Here is a 23109-nt window from a genome sequence, read left to right on the forward strand (position 1 = left end):
ATAATCGATTTACATCATCAGTTGATAGAACTCCAAGTTCCCTACAAAAGACCAACAACTCAGGAGGAGTTTCAACTAATCAACACTCTGTCTCACATCATGACAATATTGAGGCCACCTCATCTAGAGTATATCTTCCACCTCAAAGGAAATGGACCAAGAATCATCCCTTTGAACTGATCATTGATGATGCATCATTTAAAGTGCAAACAAGAAAAGCTACTCAAGATGAATGTCTATATAGTAGTTTTCTATCTCAGGAGGAACCTAAGAAAGTGGAAGAAGCTTTATTGGATCCAGATTGGATATTAGCTATGCAGGAAGAGCTGAACCAATTTGAGAGAAACAAAGTTTGGAAGCTGGTACCCAAACCAAAGAACAAGAGTCCTATTGACACAAAATGGGTATTCAGAAACAAGATGGATGAAAATGGCATTGTCATAAGGAATAAAGCCAGATTGGTTGCTAAAGGATATTCTCAACAAGAGGGAATAGATTTTGATAAGACATATGCTCCTGTTGCAAGACTTGAAGCCATCAGAATTTTTCTAGCCTATGCAGCCCATGCCAATTTCAAAGTCTATCAAATGGATGTCAAGAGTGCATTTTTAAATGGGAAATTGGAGGAAGAAGTTTATGTAAGTCAACCTCCAGGGTTTGAAGATCCAAATTTTCCAGACTATGTGTATTATCTGTTGAAAGCACTCTATGGACTGAAGCAAGCACCTAGAGCCTGGTATGAAACCTTATCAAAATTCCTTTTGGAGAATCACTTCACTAGAGGTACTGTTGATAAAACTCTCTTCTTTAGGAATATTAATGGCTCTAGTATACTTGTTCAAATTTATGTAGATGACATAATATTTGGATCTACAGATGATAAGCTTTGTAAAAAGTTTGCTAAGCTAATGCAAAGTAATTATGAAATGAGCCTGATGGGAGAACTAACCTATTTTCTTGGTTTATAAGTTAAACAAGTTAGTGATGGAATTTTCATTAGTCAAACTAAATATATTTATGATCTTTTAAAGAAGTTTGACTTAATAGAATATTCATCTGCAAAAACTCCCATGGCCACTGCCACCAAACTTGAATTAAATAAGACTGAAAGGTCTGTGGACATTACAAGTTATAGAGGCATGGTTGGTTCACTTTTATATTTAACTGCCAGTAGACCAGATATAATGTTTTCTACATGTCTCTGTGCTAGATTTCAAGCTGACCCTAAAGAATCTCACTTAGTAGCTATTAAAAGAATTTTCAGATATCTCAAGGGGACTCCAAATCTAGGAATTTGGTACCCTAGAGAGTCTGGTTTTAATCTAATTGGCTACTCAGATGCAGACTATGCAGATTGCAAAATAGACAGGAAAAGTACAACAGGCTCCTGCCAATTCCTGGGAAACAAGCTTGTATCATGGTTTAGCAAAAAGCAAAATTCAGTCTCTACTTCTACAGCTGAGGCTGAATACATTGCTGCTGGAAGTTGCTGCTCTCAAGTGTTATGGATGAGGAATCAACTCCTTGATTATGGACTACATGTTGATAGAATTCCTATTTTTTGTGACAACACAAGTGCCATAGCCATAACAGAGAATCCTGTGCAGCACTCAAGGACCAAGCACATTGATATCAAGTACCACTTCATTAGGGAACATGTGATGAAAGGTACAGTGGAACTTCATTTTGTTCCAAGTGAACAACAAATTGCAGACATATTTACCAAGCCACTTGATGAATCAACATTCACAAGATTGGTAAGTGAGCTAGGTATGCTTAATTACTCTTCAAATTCATGTCCTTATTGCAATTTAAATTGAAGCCTGAAATGTATCAGCTGCAAGAACAAATTTGATTTTTAACACAGATTATTCCATCAACGGATATTCCCTATCCGTTGAAAGTCAAAATTGTTCTGTCAACGGATGTTCATTATCCATTGAAAGTCATATACATTTCTGGAATTTTTATCCGTCAACGGATAAAACTGAAGTGCTCTTCAACGGATGACAGTTTACCTTATCCGTTGAAATATCACATCAGTCGATTCAAGTGTTTCACAGCCGTTGATTCTATTGTCTTAACCGTTGATACTCATACATACAGCTGTATGTATTTGTTTTAAAGGTAGTTTTTAGAATACTTACAGTTTATTCTTAAACGGCTGAAATTTACTTACATATATTTATTGTTAAATCTCTTATTTATGCTTTTTAATTTGAGAAAGTATATAAGCCCTTCTGATTTTTCATTTTTACTTTACGCTTTCTTGAAATTTCAAAGCTTTTACCATTTTCTCTCTGCAAAACCTTCAAGTTATTCTCTGCAATTTCTACTCACAACAATGGCACCAGTAGTAAAGATTATGTCTCAATCTGGGTTCATCTATGAGAAGAACAATTTCATAGCTTTGGTAGAAAAGAATGAAGCCCACTCAGATTATCACAAAATGATGGACTTCATCAAAAACTGTAAACTTAGCTATGCAATGCTGGAAGCCCCAACGATTTATTGTGAAGTAGTTGAGGAGATTTAGACAACTGCTGAGTTCAACTCCATAGATATGACTATCTCCTTCACTCTCAAAGGTAAAAATCACTATGTTAACTGTGATGACTTACTAGCATGTTTTAAATTACCTGAGAACAATGCCATGACACCACACACTAATAATGATGTATCCAGCATGTTAGATTCCATAGGTTATTCTCTTAACTCTGCTAGTTTAGGGAGTATTAAAAGAAAAGGCCTTAGGAAAGAATGGAGTTTTCTTGGGGATGCCTTTATCAAGGTTTTCTCTGGGAAAATTAGCAATTTTGATGCCATAACTTCATCTCTTGTTAATATGCTCTATATGTTTGTTTCTGATAGGTATTTTAATTTTAGCAACTATGTTATGCTAGAATTGGGTACTAGATTAGGTAACAAAGCTAATAGATCTAATAACATCTATTATGCTAGATTCTTTATGTTATTGGCTAACCATGTTGCTGAAGGTTTGGTCATAATGAATGAGAATAATAAACTCAAGTGCTGGGCACAAGAGAAAAGAGTTCTTGCAGATTTATTAAGAATGGATCTCAACAGCAGTGTGCCATTGGTATATTTACCAATCATGAATGCACCTCAGGTAGGTGAGGTAATTGCTTCTACAACTCCTACTTCTTCCAACCCCTCTATTTCTTTATCTTCTAGTGTGGCCATGGAATCTGTGACAATGCCCCAACAGATTCCTACCAAGGTCACCAAAACTAAACTTTCAAAATCAAAGACAAAGAAAACCACCTCTGTTGTTTCTCAAAAGACAACAGTTGTAACACCTACCATTAACCCTGAGGGGAGTGAACAGGGTGTGAATGGTGAGGGGAGGGGTGAACATCAAAGAAACCCCCAGGATAAGGAAGGAGAGAAAAGTGCTTCCCAAGCTAGCCAAGCCACAGTTTCTCAAAAAGCTGTGGTGGTTGAAAAGGTTACTAGCATATCCCTAGCTGCATCCTCCCAAAAGGATGTAACTATTGAAAATAGTTCCCAACCAGGAACACACAAACGAGGGAGGGACATTAAAGCCAAACACTCACCAACAAAAGCCTTTATTAGAAGAAAGAGAGCTAAAACCCAATCTTCTACACAGGGTGCACACACTACACAGATACATCCATCTGTATCTATGCCTTCTCAAACTCAGTTTGATGTGGCTCCAACAAATGTGGAGTCACAGCCCCATTCTCTCACAATTAACACACATCAATCACCACACACTTCCTCACCATCTCTAGATGTGGATATGTTATTCCCATCAATTCCTGATTCTCCCTCTTTACAACTCAAGGAGGAGCCCCACTCAAATACAGGTGATCATCATCTTTTAGATGATTTGTTGGATCACCCGCAAATTCTTTCAGATGTAATTGAAGGATCTGTGTCACCAAAACTCATATCAATCTACACAGATTCAACAGTTATATCACTTTCAATTTCTACTTCTTTTCCTTCTTCAACGGATATCACTCATCCGTTGACAAGTGGTTGTTCTTCAACGGATAAGCTTAACAGCAGTTATCCGTTGATACCATCAGTTTCACCTTCAATGGCTATTCCTCATCCGTTGATAGTCTCTACACACACAACTAAAACAATTCCAAGTGTAGAAGACTTGATTACTGTACAATCACTTCTAGGACTGAGGGAAGGGAGTGACAATTTGAGTGAGAGGCTAGATTGCTCTCAGGCAAAAGGAGAGATTGAGAGCTCAAAAATGCATGCTATTTCTTCCAGCATGGCAAAAGTAAGTGAGAGGAGTACCATCTTAGTAGGTGAAGGTGAGGGAGTGAGTTGTGTGAGCCAGGGGGAGCCCCTGATGCAAGAATATAGAGAAAATGAGAGAAAGGCAGGTACAGCAGATATAAGGATGGATCCAGCCATTGCTAGTGAGTCAATGATTGTAAATGATGCTGAAAAGGAAATACAATTTTAGCAACATTACAAAGCTGTAATTGATAACATTTCCTTGGATGCTGACACTTTTACTCATCCTGTTTCAGCCTATCAAGTATTGGCTGCACAGGGCAATGTGGAGGCAGAAAAGACACTACATCTAGTACATACAACAGCATCTCTTCAAAGGGACAAAACTGCTATTAACAAGATGCCTTCACCAGCTGGTGAGTCATTTGAAGAATTTGGAGTAAATTCTGATGATGATGACTTTGTTTCTTCTGATGGAAGCATGAACTTAGGGGGAGATGGAGGCCCTAGTTCTATTCCAAATCTACCTGAATGGGCCTTCACAAAGGAGTCTACAACAGGGCAATTCAATGTCTCCTTAGTCAAATAAATCAGTACTATCAAACAGGCCATTCAGAAAACTTCTCATGCTGGTACAAAGGCTATCCTTACAGCTCACTTGGACTCACTGCATCTCATGAAGTTGCAGCAAGTAAGACAGAATCTGAGTGTGGATGAACTCAGAAAGGATATTGCTGACTTGAAATCCTACAATTCTGAAAAATTGGATTCAGTCATGCCCTTTGGTACAATGCAGGACATTTTGTTGAGATTGAAAAAGGAATCACATACTGAAAAGAGGCTGGCCAAATTGGAAGACAGAGTTCAAGTTATTAAAGATTCTGTGGCCACCATTCTTCACAACCAACAATCTCAAACAAATCTACTTATACAGCTGGCAAAAGCACAGGGCTTGACCCCTCTCCTTGATGATAACAAAAAGGGGGAGAGTAAAAGGGAAGGGGAAGGAGAGCCATCTACAAAAATCCAAATATCTAAAGTGCTAGTTCCTGCCATCACTACTTCTCCAATCATTCAAATCAAAGGAAAGCCTGATGGAATTGATTTAATCCAGCTAGCAGCAGCTGAAATTCAAGTGAAAGAGCAAAGGAGGAGAATTGATGAAAGGATGCAACAGCTGTTTGGCTCAACACAAGATAAATCAATATCTGTGAAACATAGCACAAAGGTTGAACCAATCAATATGGAGCACAAGCCAGAAAGGAGAAATAAGGTTGGAGAGACTTCTTTCAAGAATCTAAAACCTATGGTTCTCAAGCCCAACACCAGATCCAGCAAGGACTCCACAAAGAACCCTCTAGACTTTGCTCAGATGAAAGAAGTAGACTTTCCTCTTCCAAAGCCTGATGAAGACAAAGTTTTGGGTACAAGCATCATAAAACACAAGGAGACCATGGATGAGGCAGTAAGGAGAAACATGGCTATTATCTTTAGAGAGGGAAAGAGCATATGTGTGATGCAAGGACATCCCAAATTCTCAATAGCCAAGAGGGAAGAAACCAAAAGGTTAAAGAAAGAAGCTGAAAAACTCAAGGCTGACAAAAGAGCACAAGCAAAGCTTGAACAAAAGCTAAAGTCAAGTCTAGTTGAAAATGAGAAAGGAATTGAAGTCAGGGGTGAAGACAAGATTGCAAACTTAGATGAGGTTTTTGGGAGTATATTTGGTGAAAGCATGGAGGAAAAAGAGGAATGGCAGAAGGGAAACAGAAGAAAGGCCAAGGCACATAGAAGGAGTGAAGGCAACACTGAAGAAACTAAATCTCTACCTTCCATACCTGAACCCTTTGTTGCTGATCCCACTATAAACATCCATGGTGAACCAATCATCCCAAAAGAGGAACCTATTGATTGGGACACCATCAATTTGCCTATCTTTTTAACCACTCTTCCACTACCAAAGAAACAGAAAAGAAAATCCAAATCTACACCTCCCCTAAACTCTAAGAAATTCACTCAAAAACATAAACCTAACCCTAAGCCACCCATTTCTAAAGATGATTATGTTCACATCTATGACATAAAAGAAATTTCAGACATTGAACTCTATCTGGATGAGCTGGAGGATGCAAGGGGAATTGCTGCTTATAGACAGCTACCAGAGAGATTGGTGTTCAGATACAAAGGAGCTGGGGAAAGAACATGGCCTCTCTACATGATTCTGAATGAAGGCTACTCTACCTTGATCAGAGTCTTTTCAGCCATACAAAAGGATTCTGGCTTTACCAGGACTGCCAAGACTGAAATTCTCAACAAGATTGCCAATATAAGGAAAACTTGGAGGGAGCCCAATGCTTTGCCCAGAACCTTACTCATTCAAGAAAGGGGAACTACAATTCACAAATCACCTCATTGGTTGATGGAAGAGATGATAAAGGAGTCAGAAGATTTTTCAGACTTGAAGACCAACTCAAGATTGCCAGCAATGAAACTCTCAAAGAAATGCAATCTAAGTTGGATATCAGTGATGAAGATGAAGCTGAATTCTTCAGACAACTCCAACTCCAAATTGAGGAAAATGACAAAGGGCTAGGAAAGAAAATCAGGGATCAAAGAAGAAAAAGATGATTTGCTCAGGCTAGAGGAGCACCCTTGGAAACACTGTAAATCTTCAATTACCTTCTAGTACATACACTTTTGCAGCACTTTTAAATTTCTACTTAGTTTCAGTTCATATATTTGTTAAGTGTTTTGTTATCATCAAGTTAACCTTGAATTTATGTCTACAATTCTTATAGACATAAATAGGGGGAGATTGTTAGGAATATATGTGCATTAGTTTGATGATATGTTTAATAAAACACTTAAGTAGAAATCTAGTATTTGTAGCCTCAACGGATAAGACCACTTTGGTTATCCGTTGATGGTGTAGCTTTACTTAAAAATAAGTCTAGTGTTGTAGCACATTTCAGTCTCTGAATTTGAGATATAATTCTTAAATGTTGAGGGAAATTATAAGTCATGTTGACTACTAAAGGATATGCAGATAGGAAGGCCAATTGTAAATATCTCATGCCTTGTAATTTTGTATAAATGAAATGGTGTCAACGGATAACTTAAAGACCTTCAACGGATGAGAAACAAAGCTTCAACGGATGTCTCTAAAGCTTCAACGGATAACATCCTTCAACGGATAAAGCCATCAACGGATGAAGGCTTCAACGGATATTCTGTTAAATAGCAGTTGACAAGTGGTAGTTGTACCTACAAACAGAGGCACATGGGTTGACAGAGACAACTGAGATGTGGTAGCCTATTTCAGGAACATCAGAAAAAGCAGCCGTTCTACTCTAGTATAAAGAGGCAATAGTCAACAATGCACTGGAGTAAAAATGGAGAAGAAACAAGTGGAGAACTTATTTTTTTATTGTACTTTTTATCTTTGTCTTCACTTGTAAACTTGGTGTTATATAAACCAAGTAGCAGCTAGTAATTAGAATAGAGTTTTTCCAGAGCTGTTTAGAAAAATCTTGAGAGAAAAATTATCTAGTTTGTACTAGGATGCAGCTGTGATCAACTTCTTGAATCACAGATTTTCTGAAATACCATCTCTGGTGGAACAACAAATCCACCAGAAAAGTTTTTAAGGTCTGTTGTGTTCTGTACTTTTGTGTTTGAATATATATCTGTTTGTATTAGCTTAAAGCAATTCACACACTTGTTTATCTTAAACACACAGCCTTTGAAACTGCTCAAAACTTGAAAAAGTTTTGAGATTTACATTCAACCCCCCTTCTGTAAATCTCATTGTTAGTTCACTAGGAATAACAAGTGTTTATAAGATTAGCGACACTATAGCCTCATTTGTTTGTCAATTTTATAACTAGCATAATAAGCCCTGCGAGGCACGGGTCATTTTCTAGATTTTTTTTGTACAACATACAATTATATAAGTAAAATTCTTAATCGTTTTTTTATTGATAAATATTGTATAACGTCTAAAATATATTAAATACAAGTTGAGTATCTATCAATGTGTATGATTTCATGTAAAATATTAATAACGTTCTTAACGTTTTTAAATATATCTCATTAACTATAATACATATTTTCTTATTTGTGTCGTGTAATTTGTATTTATTAAATGAATACAAGCAGAGTAGTCACTGTACTGTACGTGTAAAAGAAAAAAATTGTAGTTAATCCATCAAATATTGTCAATATGTTTATAAAAAGAAAGTAAAAATTAACATATCTGTGTATTGCAGAGTAAAGTAAATTTTTTGAGTTTTGGTCAAATAAACCCGGAGTAATGAGGTATTTTATTACTAAAGTCATTACTAATTTACAATTATCTTGCTTAATTTAAAAGGATTAGAGGATCAGTAATGCATAATTAAAGTGGTCAAGAGCTGCAATCGCAATATTCAAAAAAGTAGAATTTACAGTTCAATTAATATAAGTTTATTTTTATGGAAAATATAATTTCTTTAATTCAACGTTTATGTTAATTTAATATCATTGCTAATTGCTAATGTCTTAATTCATTAACTAAAGTTGATCTCGACCATGTATTTAGCTTTTAATCATCTCCATTATACAAAGTTAATTTTATAAGATGTCAGGTTATTGTCAATTCATAAATTAAAATTGACATAATCTATTTAGTTTTTAACACATTGAAAAAAAACTTAAATTTAATTGATCATTCTTATTTTTAGAACATAAAAGACTTTTGTTATTTTCTTCTAGTATATATATCAATAACTCTGAAATACAACATCAAAATTGAATCTTTTAATATTTTTTATGATAAAGTCACATGTGTGTGTATGTATATAAATTATTATTTATTATATTTTTGGGTAAATTATGTTGGTCTCGTTTATTTATATTCTAGATATCTTGGGCATGTATATATTTAATTATTATTCAGTAAATTACTCAAAGAACATGTATTTATGATTATTCAAAAATTATAATTATCTAATAAATAAATTATAATTATTTATATATCGTAGTCGTAGTAGCACTGAAAATCAAACAATATCTATTTTTACTCAACAGAGCATGAGTCATGCATCTGACATAAAAATAATTCATATATTATCAAGACTAACTACTGATATTCAGAAGTTTTTTTTTCAAAAATCTGAAGATAAATTTGTACTAATATAATCATTCAAATCATTTTAAAGTTTCTTTCATTTATGATACTAATATTTCTTTTTATAGTAACTTGATAACATTGTATTCTATTTTTTTTTAAATTAAATATTTTCAATTTGATGATTTTCTTAAAATATTAGTTGAACTTGTTAATCCTTTCAAGATATCGACTAATATTATTTATTTTATTTAGATAGCATAACATGGATTAAATCAAATAGTACAATACATTATAGTTTTAAACTTTTTTCAAATAATTTAAAATAGCTGTACAATATTTTCCAACACTAAATATTTTTTTTTGTAAATTTATTATTGCTAATTTAATTTTTATTTTTCAAAATATTGAATTATATAATTTTACAAGTTTCTTATATATGTATATATATATATATATGAGAGTCCTTGTTTTTAGTTCAGTGCGGAAGTCCATATATGTTCTGCAAATAAAATAGTATAAAAAATAGTAATTTTGATACATAATATCAATTGAATTGATCGTATAAAGAGCTCAAAAATATTAATTTTTATTAATATAAGATATTATAAAATTTATCCTTATTTGTAAGATATTCCCGTCGAGCTCATAATTTAAATTTATTAAATCTAGATAGTGATGATATATTTTGGTTGGGTCATGTATTCAAATTTCGAGTATTTTTTTAAAATGGGTAAAATTCTGATTTTGAAGCTAGTAATTTTGATACATAAATCAATTGACTTGATTCTATAAAGATCCCAAAGATATTAATTTTGTTGGTAAGATTTTCTCGTCAAACTCGTAATTCAAATTAAACCTAAGTAGTGACATGGTATTTACGGGCATGCCATTTAGTCAGATTTCAAATATTTTTTGAAAAATGGGTCAAATTCTAATTTTGAATTCGAAATAAATCGAAATACGCTAACTATAACTTATCTAAATATGTAGTACATATACATATATTATTTATATAAGTGTATCTCTTTTTAACATATAAAAAATTAACTATATGTACAATTTATTTTTTTATTAAAAATATATATTAAAAATATATGAGACATACTTTTCAAACTAAATTATTTAATAAATAAGGTAATGATCCGTTTATATATTGTACTTAACTTTATATTTCAAATTCAATTGTTCAAAACTAACTCTACAAATATATTAGTAACCATGTTTAAAGTTAAATAAATTGTCTGTTAGGAATATGTGTATTAGTTTGATGATAAGTTAAACAAAACACTTAAGTAGAAATCTAGTATTTGTAGCCTCAACGGATAAGACCATCTTGGCTATCCGTTGAAGGAGTAGCTTTACTTAGAAATAAGTTTAATATTGTAGCACATTTCAGTCTCTATATTTAAGTTGGACTTCTTAGATGTTGTGGGAAATTATCAGTCATGTTGACTACTAGTGGATATGCAAATAGGAGGGCTAATTGTAAATATTTCATGCCTTGTAATTTTGTATAAGAGAAAAAGTATCAACTGATATTAAAGACCTTCAACGGATAAGAAACAAAACTTTAACGGATGTCTCTAAAGCTTCAACGGATAAGATCCATCAACGGATAAGTGCGTCAACGGGTAAAGTTTCAACTGCTAATGCATCAACGGATAAAGCTTCAACGGATAAAGCATCAACGGATGAAAACTTCAACGGATGCTTAGTTCAATAGCAGTTGATAGTGACAATTTATAAGCTGACAGAGGCACATGGGTTGACAGAGACAAACTGGAATGTGGCAGCCTCTAGGAGGAATCAAGAAAATGCAGCATTTCCATTCAGGTGCAAACAAGGAAGTATTCAAAGATTCACAGCCGAACCTAAATTGCATTGGATAGAGAAATGAAGAAGAAATATGTGAAGAACCTTTAAATTGTATTTTACAGTTTTGTCTTCACTTGTAAACTTGGTGATATATAAACCAAGTAGCAGCTAGTAATTAGATGTGAATTTTCCAGAGCTGTTTAGAAAAATCCAGAGAGAAAATCATCTAGTTTGTACTAGGAAGCAGCTGTGATTTAATTCTTTGAATCACAGATTTTCTGAAATAACACATCTCTGGTGGAACAACAAATCCACCAGAAAAGTTTTTAAGTCTGTTGTGTTCTTTACATTTGTGTTTGAATATATATCTGTCTGCATTAGCTTAAAGCAATTCACACACACTTGCTCATCAAAACACATATACTAGAAACTGCTCAAAACTTGAAAAAGTTTTGAGATTTACATTCAATCCCTCTTCTGTAAATCTCATTGTTAGTTCACTGGGAATAACATTGTCGTTATTTGCGACACTCACATATTATGTGTATGATAAAAATCTTAAGTAACAGTGTGGTGTAGTGTTAAGGTGATGTGCTTGTGAACTTGAAGACTCAGGTTCAATTCCTCCCAACAACCTCTTTTTATATAAATTTAAAATGCAGGGGTAAATTAGTCATTTCAATGAGACTTTTTAATCTAATGAATTTATCCCCTTGTTCTCCTATTATATATAGAAGAGATGAGTTGAGGAAGTTCAATTTTCATGAAATTAAGTTACAATTAGAGATTTCATGATAAATAAAATATTATTTTTTATTATATGACTAGAAATTATATAATTTATTTTGGTAAGTATTTACTGATATTTAATAAATAATTTATGATTTTATATTTAAATAATTACGTAACTTGTGATGATCATATGTAACCTTGATAATTAAGTTTCTATGTTTTGTGTTAATTATGAAATTTTAAATCTTTAAATTTCTTTGTCTAATTTCAAATACAACAAATTAAATACATTAACTCATTTACAATTCAAGTAAATTAAGTTACGTAATTGGGTTATATCAAAATAAACTAGGCTGATGTAAAACTCATATGACTTGTAGAGTGGAAATTAGGCATGTTGATAAGTTTTAAAATGTGGTGGGGAATATGGAGACCCGTCCCGAAGTTGTCCGTATTGGGGCAAATCCGCGCTGATAAAATGACGAATGGGTCAAGGACCGGGGACTAAATATTCGCCCCACATATGTATGGGGCGGATATGATATTTATGTGATCTCAGTGGAAAAAATATGCATATATATATATAATTTATTTATAATTTTAAAATTATTTTGTAAATATTTTAAAGGATACTGTGAATTTCTAAGCTAAGATTATATTTTAGTAATTACTTCTTTAAAGTGCAAACTTTAATAAATATATATATACTAACTAAATAAAAAATTTATCACAATTTTATTATTAAATAATTTATTTATTTTAAATTATTTATTAGATGGGGCGGGCTAAACGGGACGGGGATTACAGATTGTCCTGTGAGGTGTGAGGATGGGGAGTGAAAATAAATCCTCAAGGTGACTGAAACCGGGATGGGCAAATATTTTTTGTACGGGATAAGTATGCAATTTGAGATCTGCAACCCTAATTCGCTTCATTTTTAACCCAGCATGGTGATATATCGAGTGTATTTATAAAAAAAATTATAGAAAAAATAAGGGCTGAATATTCGGTAGGTTCGGTCCCAAATCAGACGAATCGAATAGATCGAAAAATCGAATTATCATATTTTCTTGTACCGAACCGGACCGAACTGAACCAAAATAATTTGGTTCGATCCGGTTTTGAACCGACCGAATTTTTTGAAAAAAGTAAAATTATATTAAAATTTTGAACCAAAAATTATAAAATCTAAAATATAATTAAAGTAAGATAATATGTAGAGTTCAAAGAGTGTATAAATATTTTTTTTTGATAAATACTTTTTTTTTACTCTTCCTCTTTCCAGGAAGATGATCACAATTAAAAATAAACAATGGAAGCTATAATTGTAAACCACAATCGAATCTATGGAAGCATTAGTTTATACATTCCTCTTAATCTCGCCTCTAGGTATAATTGTTTTCACTATATCTTTTTTAGAGAACCGCCTAAAATTTCAACTAAAATGTAAAGTTCTAATTAAAAATATGAAATGATTTTTCATTATCTCAATTGAAATAATGAGTCCCCCAAATAATGGGGGAATTACAAATCAAAATTTATGATTATAATTTCTAAGTTATATGAAAAATATATATAACATAAAATTATAATATTTATGATTTGGTCTATTCGGTCCGGACTGAAATATTTTTTATAAGAACGAGACAGAATCGAATTTTATTTTGGTCTATTCGGTACGGATCGAATAAACCGAATTTCTGAAAAATTAGGACATAACCAAATTAACACAGTTCGATTCAGTTTTTTGATTTTGATTCGATTTTGCTTAACCTTAAAAGAAAAAAGAAAAAAGATTTTGGTCGTCCCATTGGCCGCTTCTCTTACACAGTGAAGGTACTTTTAAGAGTTGACAAAGTCTAATAATCTTTTTGGTGCTTTTCGAGTAAAGAAAGGATTTTATTATTTTTCAACTTGAGCTACTTGCAAATCGCTTTGACAAAGAATGTTTTGTACTCTGTTCGTCCCGTTAAAATGTACTCAATTACGGTCTATTCGATTCGTCTGATTTGGATCCTGTTAATTCATGGGTCCCGTTATAATTATTATCCTGTTGAGATGTATATGTTTTATTTGAACACACATATTAATAAAAAGTGAAACATTATAAGAAAAAAGTAAAAAAAATGGTAAAATAATGGGACTAATTAATATTTGATATTTAAATTTAGTGTATTGAAAGAAAATAGAAAATGTAAATGGGTGTAGTTAAATTTAATATTATAATTTTTTTACTATTTTTGATATATTTTAAAATATATAAAATTAAAAGGACATCTCGAAAAAAGAAGTATATAGACTTAAATGAAACATAAAGAGAGTAATAATTTTCTAATAGTTGTCACTTGTCATGTGAGATTTAAATGGGCAAGAATCAATTATTTTTATCGTGTGGATAAGTAAGAATCATTTTAACCCACTTTGCCAGCATAGCAACCCATGAATCCAATTAATGATACGTGCTAATTATAGTTTCCAGCTAGGTACAGTAATATAGTACCATATATTTATAATAACTTTTGCCCGTTATGTGCCATAAGTAATGCAGATTCTCTTGTATATTTGTCAATTAAGCACAAAACCCATGTGATACAGAAACTGGATCTTTAATGAAATGCCTCAAATGCAGACTCACAGCCGGTGCCAATCTTTAATGAAATACCCAAATCTTAAGAAATTACCATTTGTGACTGTCCCTAGTTATTGCCCTTGATAAAGGATAGTTATTGTCCTATGAAGGTAAAACAAGAGTGAGATCAATTTATTACATGCCAATTGTATATTCAAGAATCATGTAAAAACTAAAGAAAAAGCGTCATCATATCATAAGTGCATGTTCGAAAATTTGTACTCCATAGAGGTAAATAACAAACTGCAAAATAAGAGTTACAATTGAAAGCCTTAAAATCTTGACAACCATGGTCCGTGTATCAATATGTACTAGTGCCACCAATATTACAATATGATATTAAAAAACCTACTATTTTAAACATAAAATGAGATGATATTTTGGTGACTAGATTTGCTTGACATAGCCTCCATTGTTACTCATTTGAACTCCGCCTTTAGGAACATCGACATCAACCATGAACCTTTTCCAGAACCAATGTGTCTTCCATACCATTGTCATTTCTTCTATGGGAATATTTTTAGTCTCGGGCAAAAAGAAGTATATGAACACGGTCATCACAAACACCCAGAAGGCAAAGAACAAGAAGAGTCCGAATTTCAAGTGACACAACAACATTAAGAAGAGTTGAGCTATGATGAATGTGAAAAGCATGTTCACTGAAACTGTGATACTCTGCGCAGCTGATCGGATTTCTAATGGAAAGATTTCACTAGGCACTAACCATCCCAGAGGTCCCCAGGACCATGCGAATCCTGCAACATATATGCATATGAAAAGGACTACGACGATGGCATACCACTTGGGTAAGTTATCAGCATTGCCAGATGTTCCGAATTTTATACCAATGCAAACTGCAACCGCAATCTGTCCAAAACAAATTAACAAGAGAACAAGGTTAAAACAAGTGAATTTGATAAGAAATATAAACGAACATTAGCAACACTTGTTAATAGTAAATGTACCTGGCAAAGAAACATCTGAATACCTCCCTGGAGGAAAAGAAACCTTCGTCCCACCTTATCAACAGAAAAGATAGAAACAAAAGTTGCTATCACATTTACTCCACCAGTGATCACAGCAGACATAAGAGACGCATCACCTCCAAAACCGATAGTCTTAAACAAAACAGGGGCGTAAAACATAATAACATTGATGCCAGTAACTTGCTGAAAGAATGGAATAAGAATAGCCATTACAAGTTGTGGCCTATACTTTGGTTGCAAGAGATTTCTCCAAGGATCTTGCACTTGCTTAGAGGCTTCACTAGCCGCAATAAGATCATTAAACTCCTCATCAACATCATCAATACCGCGAATTTTAATTAGTTGTTTTTTAGCTTTCTCTTGCTTCCCATTTTCAATCATTGAGTTGGGAGTCTCAGGGAGATACAACGATCCACAGATCATGATCAGTGCAGGGACAACAGCTCCTCCTAAACTCAAACGCCATCCCCAACCCCCTTCAATCTTATCAAAGGCATAGTTCAAGACATTGGCCACAAGGATACCGACGGTGATTGATAACTGGAAGCAAATATTGAGGGCTCCTCTGTACTTGTATGGTGCCATTTCAGAGAGGTACAGTGGCACTGCCTGTAATTACAAAGCCAAAACAACATAACTTAAAATTATTCATATGAACAAACCTTAGTTATTTTATTTAATTATAGGTTTTTTTCTTATATTGTAGCTAATTTAATATATATACACAAATTTCAAGTCTCAATCTAAGCAAGAATAGAGAACATGGTTGGTAATTTACAAATACAACTTGCACTAGGGTCTTCTAAGCCATTTTATTAGAAACAAAGTGAGAGTCACATTCATGAGTAAAACAACATATAAATGGAGATGTCATGCCATAGAAAAGTGAGGCATATGCATGACTTATTTGCCCAGTTGAGTCATTAATATTTTATGTCTTTGGGTGCATAAATAAATAAATAAAAATCATACAATTGTTTTAGTTGAAAAAATTATAACCAACAATTTTCAAGATTTGAACCATTGACCAAAATAAATTTTTCTAGTAGGTGCATGTAAATTCTTCATCACAGCTAACAACTTCATACTACTACATCAGAATCTGACTCATACATGTAAAAGATTTCAAACAACTCATGATTCAGATCCAAATTTAATGTTCATCATAGTCCAGATTCAGTTGAGACACAACAGAGGGGCTGAGTTGTAAAGGAATTTCTCCAACAAGTGAGGACCTACTTCATTATAGTTGCACATACAAATTTTTGCAATGAATACCCACCAAGAAAATCTTGATAGTGAAATTAAAAAAAAAATACAAAAAAAGGTCATTGCAATATAAGAGCTACAAAGCTACAAGATAAATTAGCTGAATTCAGATATAAAAATATTACACATAAAAACAAGAAAAGTTGTGCTATTTCTGACAACAACACATTTGAACTATATATAACAAGTAGTTTGGCAAACAAATCACATAGAATTATTCAAAGATTCTTTCACTCAAAACAAATCACAAAAATCTAAAAATTTAATAAAATATTGTTACCTGATTAGCAAATCCGATACCGAAACCAAGCAAAATCCGGCCAATAATAAGCATAGCAACGTCTTGAGCAAAGCCATTGATGAGAGCACCGGCACAAAACAATAAACCACCAGCAAGCATAGATAGCTTACGACCCAATCTACGTGTGACCCATGAAGCCACAACTGATGAACATAGAGCAGCCAAGTACAACGATGATGTAAACATAGTTAGTGTTTGGCTGTCAAATTTACAGTACTGATTCGTCGAATCATCAGCCTTTTGTTTCCTGTACACGGATGGAAAAAACTTCTTCAAGAATGGATCCATAGATGTCACACCACCTGCAAAAAATTATCGAAATCCATAACAATAAATCAAACCAAACATATTCGGTATATCTTGTTCGCAGCAACCTATGCAACAACATTAATAATAATTATTGTAACGCTTGTATGTTATACCTGAAATTCCAATATCATAACCGAAGATCAAACCACCCATGGCTGCAATAATGCATGTTACCATGACATATGTAGTTAGCTCTCCGGGATAAGCTTTTCCACTACCGGAATTGATAGGACCACCGCCGGCCATTTTTAACCGGAAAAATATAGAGACTTATGAGTCTGTATAGACTGAAGAATAGTTGTAGTAAATCTAAAGTAAATGAGAGTGGGCAATGAGAAAATAAGTACAAAGGATGGGATGTTTACGACTGGTGGTGACAAGGGTATATATAGATTTTTTTAATTATACTTTCTTGTTTGTCCAAACGAAATTCCAGCTAATGCATAAATATTTGTTCTACTGTTACTAATTTTTTTCCTTCTTATCCTTTTTATTTTCCATTATTAAGTTAAATTTCAGTAGTAGCAATTTTATTTGGTGTAGTATAAGATATTTCAAAAGATTCAACTTAACGGTTTTGCACGTTCATTACCTAAACTAATGGGGTGCCTTGACATTTTGTCCTTCAATATACTTCATTATCATTTTAAATAATTTTATACACAAGTAGGTTTTAATTTTTAAAGCTAAAATACACTATAAAGCCATCTCCAATAAACAGAGGTCGGTCAAGAATTGTCAAATCTTATATGACATAAAACATTGTTTGCTAATTTATTAAAGTTATATGACTGCAAAGAGGTTGTTAACAAAAATTGTTAAAACTTGACAATTTCTGGAATTAGCTAAAATATATATATACATGCCAAAAATTATATATATATACATGCCAAAAATTATATTAATAGTACAATTTTTTATTTATGACTCATTTATCATTTAATTTAGGAAATACATAGGAAATTTTTAAAAGTTGCTAACTATTAAAATATGATATTGTCAAGTTGATATAAAATATAGTGAAAATAAAATATTAATATAGATGATGATTTGAAAAGTTGACAATTATTTTGACAATCCCTTGCTAGAGGCTCTAAAAGAAATCGTATTTAAGAGCATAAAGAATGGAAAAATGACAAATTTGCTTTAATTTAGGAGCTAAATATTCCAAATCAGTTACTAAAATTTTTCAAATGACATCATATTTATTATATTTGAATTTTTGATTATACATATTTATGACGGCGGGTCTCATCTCATTATAAAAAAATATCAAGTATGCAAGTTACATGTAGCAAGAACAATTTATAAACCGTTATAGGATTAAAGCATTTTCTTAATTTAATTACATTTAGCGGACCAAGTTACTGTTTCATTAGTGCCTCTGATTTTGTATATATGCAAATCCAATGTATATGAAAAATATAAAGATTGAAATATCAAGGCATTTTGAGAAAAGATTTGAAAAGGACTCGTTAACCGGTTGAGTGTAAAAGAAGATTAGGGTTTTTTACAGTAATACGCAATTACATAAATAGCAGTACGTGTGACAAATTGCAGATGTGGATCAACTATCCACAGGGTTGGGAATTCTTTTATATTACCTCTGCTATTAAGATAGATAGAGTTGCTTATCGGTGTGTGGATAATGTCTCGTAATTATGGCTTCGGTCACAGTAAAGTAAACTTGCACCATTTTTCTATTCAATTTGTAGGAAAAACGTGACTTCCTTTCTAACTTTACAAATATACAACTGGTTTTTTTCTAATATGTTGCACTTCGAATGTATCTTTTCTGCTGTGCTTTTGTCACCGTGTCAGTAAATATACACACTTAATATCTTCTTCTTTTTTGTATAATTTCAAATTGAAGAAACATCCCAAAATTGTCACTGCATTTTTTTCAGATAATATTACAGATGGTAATTTTCACGGGATCGGCCGTCATACATAGCTCATAAATTAAATTTTGTCACTTCTTATTTTATGTCACTTTAAATTATTTATTAAAAAAATTGAGTTATCTGGTACTACTTTTTCAAATTTTGTCAATAAAAACCGGTTAGAATAGATTTTCATATTTTCTTAACCGAAATTCGTATGAGACAATTATAACATTAACAGGGTTATTATAATATAAATATGAAGTACTATTTAAGTGAATAAACAAAATATTTATTAATTTACTGGTATTAAGCTATAGTAGGTAGGGGTGCATAAAGTTAAAAAATCGGACCGGACCAAATTGATTCAGACGGAATCGAAAATCGGATCTTTCCAGAACTACGAATCGAGGACTGGATTGGCTTTATACGGTCTTGGGACATATCTTATTATTTTATATTTTATTATATAAAATACGAATTTTAGTAATTTATAGTGTAGTATCGATCTATTTTTACTATATCAATTTGTTATGTATTAATTTGAATCAATAAAATATGATATGGGTGAATGTGTAATATTTATATATGAGTTTATAAAACATAAAGTAAAAGTAAAATAATTATATATATGAATTCAGGTCCATTCAAACATGTAATTCCTGCACCGGAGAGTACTGGATCGAAAACCGAATTATTTTCAATTATAAAGATTGGGAACCGAATTAGGTCCGCTCCGTATTACAGGTAAGACCGGAATCGTGTGCGACCCAGCACTAAGACTAGTTATAGTCAAGTCTAGAGTCAATGCAAACTTAAATATGATGTAATAATTTATTTTTTTATCGTAGGTAACCCGCAGCCGCTACCCTTCGGGTGCGCACTGGGTAAATCCTATGGGCTCACGTAATAGTATGCAAACCACGTGAACCAAGGTAAACCGCATTTAAACGACAGGCTCTGGCTCAGGAGGCATAATCATAAATTCTCCTCCCATGGGATTCGAAACTGTGACCAAGAGGATAGTTTTACTCTCTTTAACCAACTGAATCAATCCTTGCAAGCTGATGTAATAAATTTTGAATATGTGGATATGAATTTGCACCATTTTTTTGTTTAGCAGATTTGAAATGTGGAATGCCCCAACCGATGTACATCGAAAACCTAAAAACTTTGGTTGTAGTTGAAATCACCTGCATGTATTGAAAAATATTTGTGAAAAAATTTAATTAGTTTTATACTTTTATTTTTAACAAAATAATTGGTGAGTACATTGACCCGGTCCAAGTAAACTGGGGAGGATCTATTCTTTCCATGTTATAGGAACAAGTGGACAATTTTCTACTGCCCTACTGGTTTTTCATCAGCTTTATGCACAGTGCACTGCGTTCTCTTTTGTTTTTCCTTTTCGTCTGACGACAATTCAAGTCTTTCTGTCCATCTTTAAAACATTTTCCGTACTTCATCCAGCATTACTCTCTTCATGCTTCGTCCCATTCTAATAATACTTTCCAAAATAAAAATTTCACAAAATATTTATCATATTTTTTAACACATACTACAAATTTAAGAGTTTCAATATTTACTAAATCAAGTCACAATATCTTTCTCATAAATATCCTTATAACGAATTTAAAAAATGCACAGTATTTTTTGTTTGAGAATTCTAATGGGTAATCATGTACTTTTTAACTTTTCTAAATGTTACTCTAAAAGTAATTAACTTCCAAATAGTACCCTCGAAGTATTGATACATTGCCCATTATGTCCCTTCCGTTAACAACTGTTATCAAACGTTAAGTCAAATAATTTGACCTTAAAATAAAGAGATCATTTAATTAAAAAATATTACTACTAATAATAAAAAGAAAAGTATGTAGCTTACAAACTAAACGAGGGTATCATAATTGGGGAAATGAACGTCGCTTCTAGAAAATTAGGGTTCGGAAAAAGAGTGGAATTTCAAGTTCAATTGGTCAATCGAGTGAAATATCATATCATTGATTTATCTACACTACACTTGTAATATATTAGGGTAAATCTCACTTTCCTTTATCCGTGAATACTAAACTATGTTCATGTGGAGCTTGGCAACTGCCTGCATTTTTTTGTAGAAAAGCCATAACGGCTATGTTACATGCATGAATGGATTCACATAAAGTGGTTAGTTCCTGATACTCAGTGAAAACCTACAAACAAGCATACACTTTCATCATCAACCCTATTCTTCACAAAGAACAATGCATGCATATGAAAATATTCCAGTCATTAATCGACCAACATTGAAAAGAGATGTTGGTAGACCTTACAGAAACAGAAAGATAGAAGAAGGTGAAGACCTTAAAGGAAAGAGGGCAAAGGCTGTCAAATGTACTAAATGTCAATGTTATGGGCACAATGCAAGGACTTGCAAAGGAAAGTTAACTACAAAAGAAATGAAGGCTAATGATTAACATGTCATCATTCGAAATTCAAGAGTACGAGATCAATCAAATGCAGTTAAAGTATCTAAAGCAGCATCAAAAGAAGAACGAAAAAAATATGATTTATCTCAACCTACACCTGAAGTTGAAAAGGAGAAGAATAAGAAGAAAAGGAAGACTGGACAGAGCAATGCATCATGATCACAAGCTGCTGAGATTCATATCTCTTTGATTGGTACATCTCATTCTTAGGAATTTTAAATATGTTTATTTTTTAGACTAGTTTGTTTTTGGTATTACCTCAACTTGAACTAATTTTAATATTTTTTATCAGTCAAATGCATCACATGACTTGAATCTTTTGGAAATATGTTATTTATCATGAATGGATGTCATTTTGAATGATTTTATTGTGATGTGTTCTTTTTTGATGAAACAACAATTATATACTCCCTCCGTCCCTCCCAAATTTACATTTGGGTGGGGCGCGGAGTTTAAGAAAAATGATAAAATAGTGGAGGAAAGTTAAAAAAGTGAGTAAAATAGTGGGACCGATTAATATTATATGTATAAAGTGGGTATAGTGGAGAGAAGTAGTGGATGTAGTTATTTTAAAAATTATAAAAATCTTACTATTTTTGGAAAGTTTTGAAATGTAAACAATTGGATGGGACATCCAAAAAAGGAAAGTGTAAACAAATGGGAGGGACAGAGGGAGTATCATTTAATTATCTGTTAATGTGTTTTCCTGCACTGTTTAAGGTCAAATTATTTGACTTAAATGTTTGATTAACAATTGTTAAAGAGAGGAGTATAACGGGTAATGTACCCATACTTAGAGGGTACCGTTTGGAAGACAATTACTTTTGGAGTACCATTCAGAATAGGTACACGGGTACCAATTAGAATTTCCATTTTATTTCTTCTATGTGTAGATATGTATGAATATATTTACTTACTTCTTGTAGTACGTGTAATGTGTAAAAACTAAGTGTATTATTGTGTAAAAATTAGAAAAAAAAAGACATTACACTTTTTATTCCTTAACATGTGTGAAATTTATAAAATGAGATGGAGGGATGGAGGGAGTAATATAATTTTTTATCTATTTAATTTATTTACTTTAATATAAGTATAAGTTGATTAAGTAAAAAATTATTTAAAAGAAGAGGCTTTAACTAAATTTAATACTAACAAGTAATATTATGTTGCACGGGTTGTATATTTGGTCATAAACATGCATATATATATATATATATATTAAATTTGAAATTAAAGATGTATACATCATAAATGCATGCGGTGGCGGATCTAGGCTAAAAAGATAACCAAAAAGAAATACTTTTCTTGTATATTAAAAAAGAGTTGTTAACTAATTTATATTAAAATTCATAGAGTTTTTTATACATA

The 23109-nt window shown here is 32.5% G+C and overlaps 1 protein-coding gene across 1 annotated transcript; it reads right to left on the minus strand.

Moving 5' to 3' along the window:
- Positions 1-14694: 14694 nt before the first annotated feature.
- On the minus strand, positions 14695-17755 carry LOC141671659 (sugar carrier protein C-like). The gene is made up of 4 exons (XM_074477949.1): positions 17507-17755; positions 17064-17386; positions 15494-16123; positions 14695-15395 (listed from the first exon to the last, which is right to left on the minus strand). The coding sequence occupies exons 1-4, from the start codon at positions 17637-17639 to the stop codon at positions 14916-14918; spliced, it is 1566 nt and encodes a 521-aa protein (XP_074334050.1). The 5' UTR covers positions 17640-17755; the 3' UTR covers positions 14695-14915.
- Between the last annotated feature and the right edge of the window lie 5354 nt (positions 17756-23109).

The sequence above is a fragment of the Apium graveolens genome, chromosome 7, assembly GCF_009905375.1.
Source record: "Apium graveolens cultivar Ventura chromosome 7, ASM990537v1, whole genome shotgun sequence".
Taxonomy (NCBI): Eukaryota; Viridiplantae; Streptophyta; class Magnoliopsida; order Apiales; family Apiaceae; genus Apium; species Apium graveolens.

Coding starts and splice junctions, on each gene's coding strand:
- LOC141671659 (XM_074477949.1), bottom strand. CDS start 17,639: ATGGCCGGCGGTGGTCCTATCAATTCCGGTAGTGGAAAAGCTTATCCC. Junction 17,387..17,506: donor TTATGATATTGGAATTTCAG/GTATAACATACA, acceptor AATTTTTTGCAG/GTGGTGTGACATCTATGGAT. Junction 15,396..15,493: donor TTCAGATGTTTCTTTGCCAG/GTACATTTACTA, acceptor TGTTTTGGACAG/ATTGCGGTTGCAGTTTGCAT.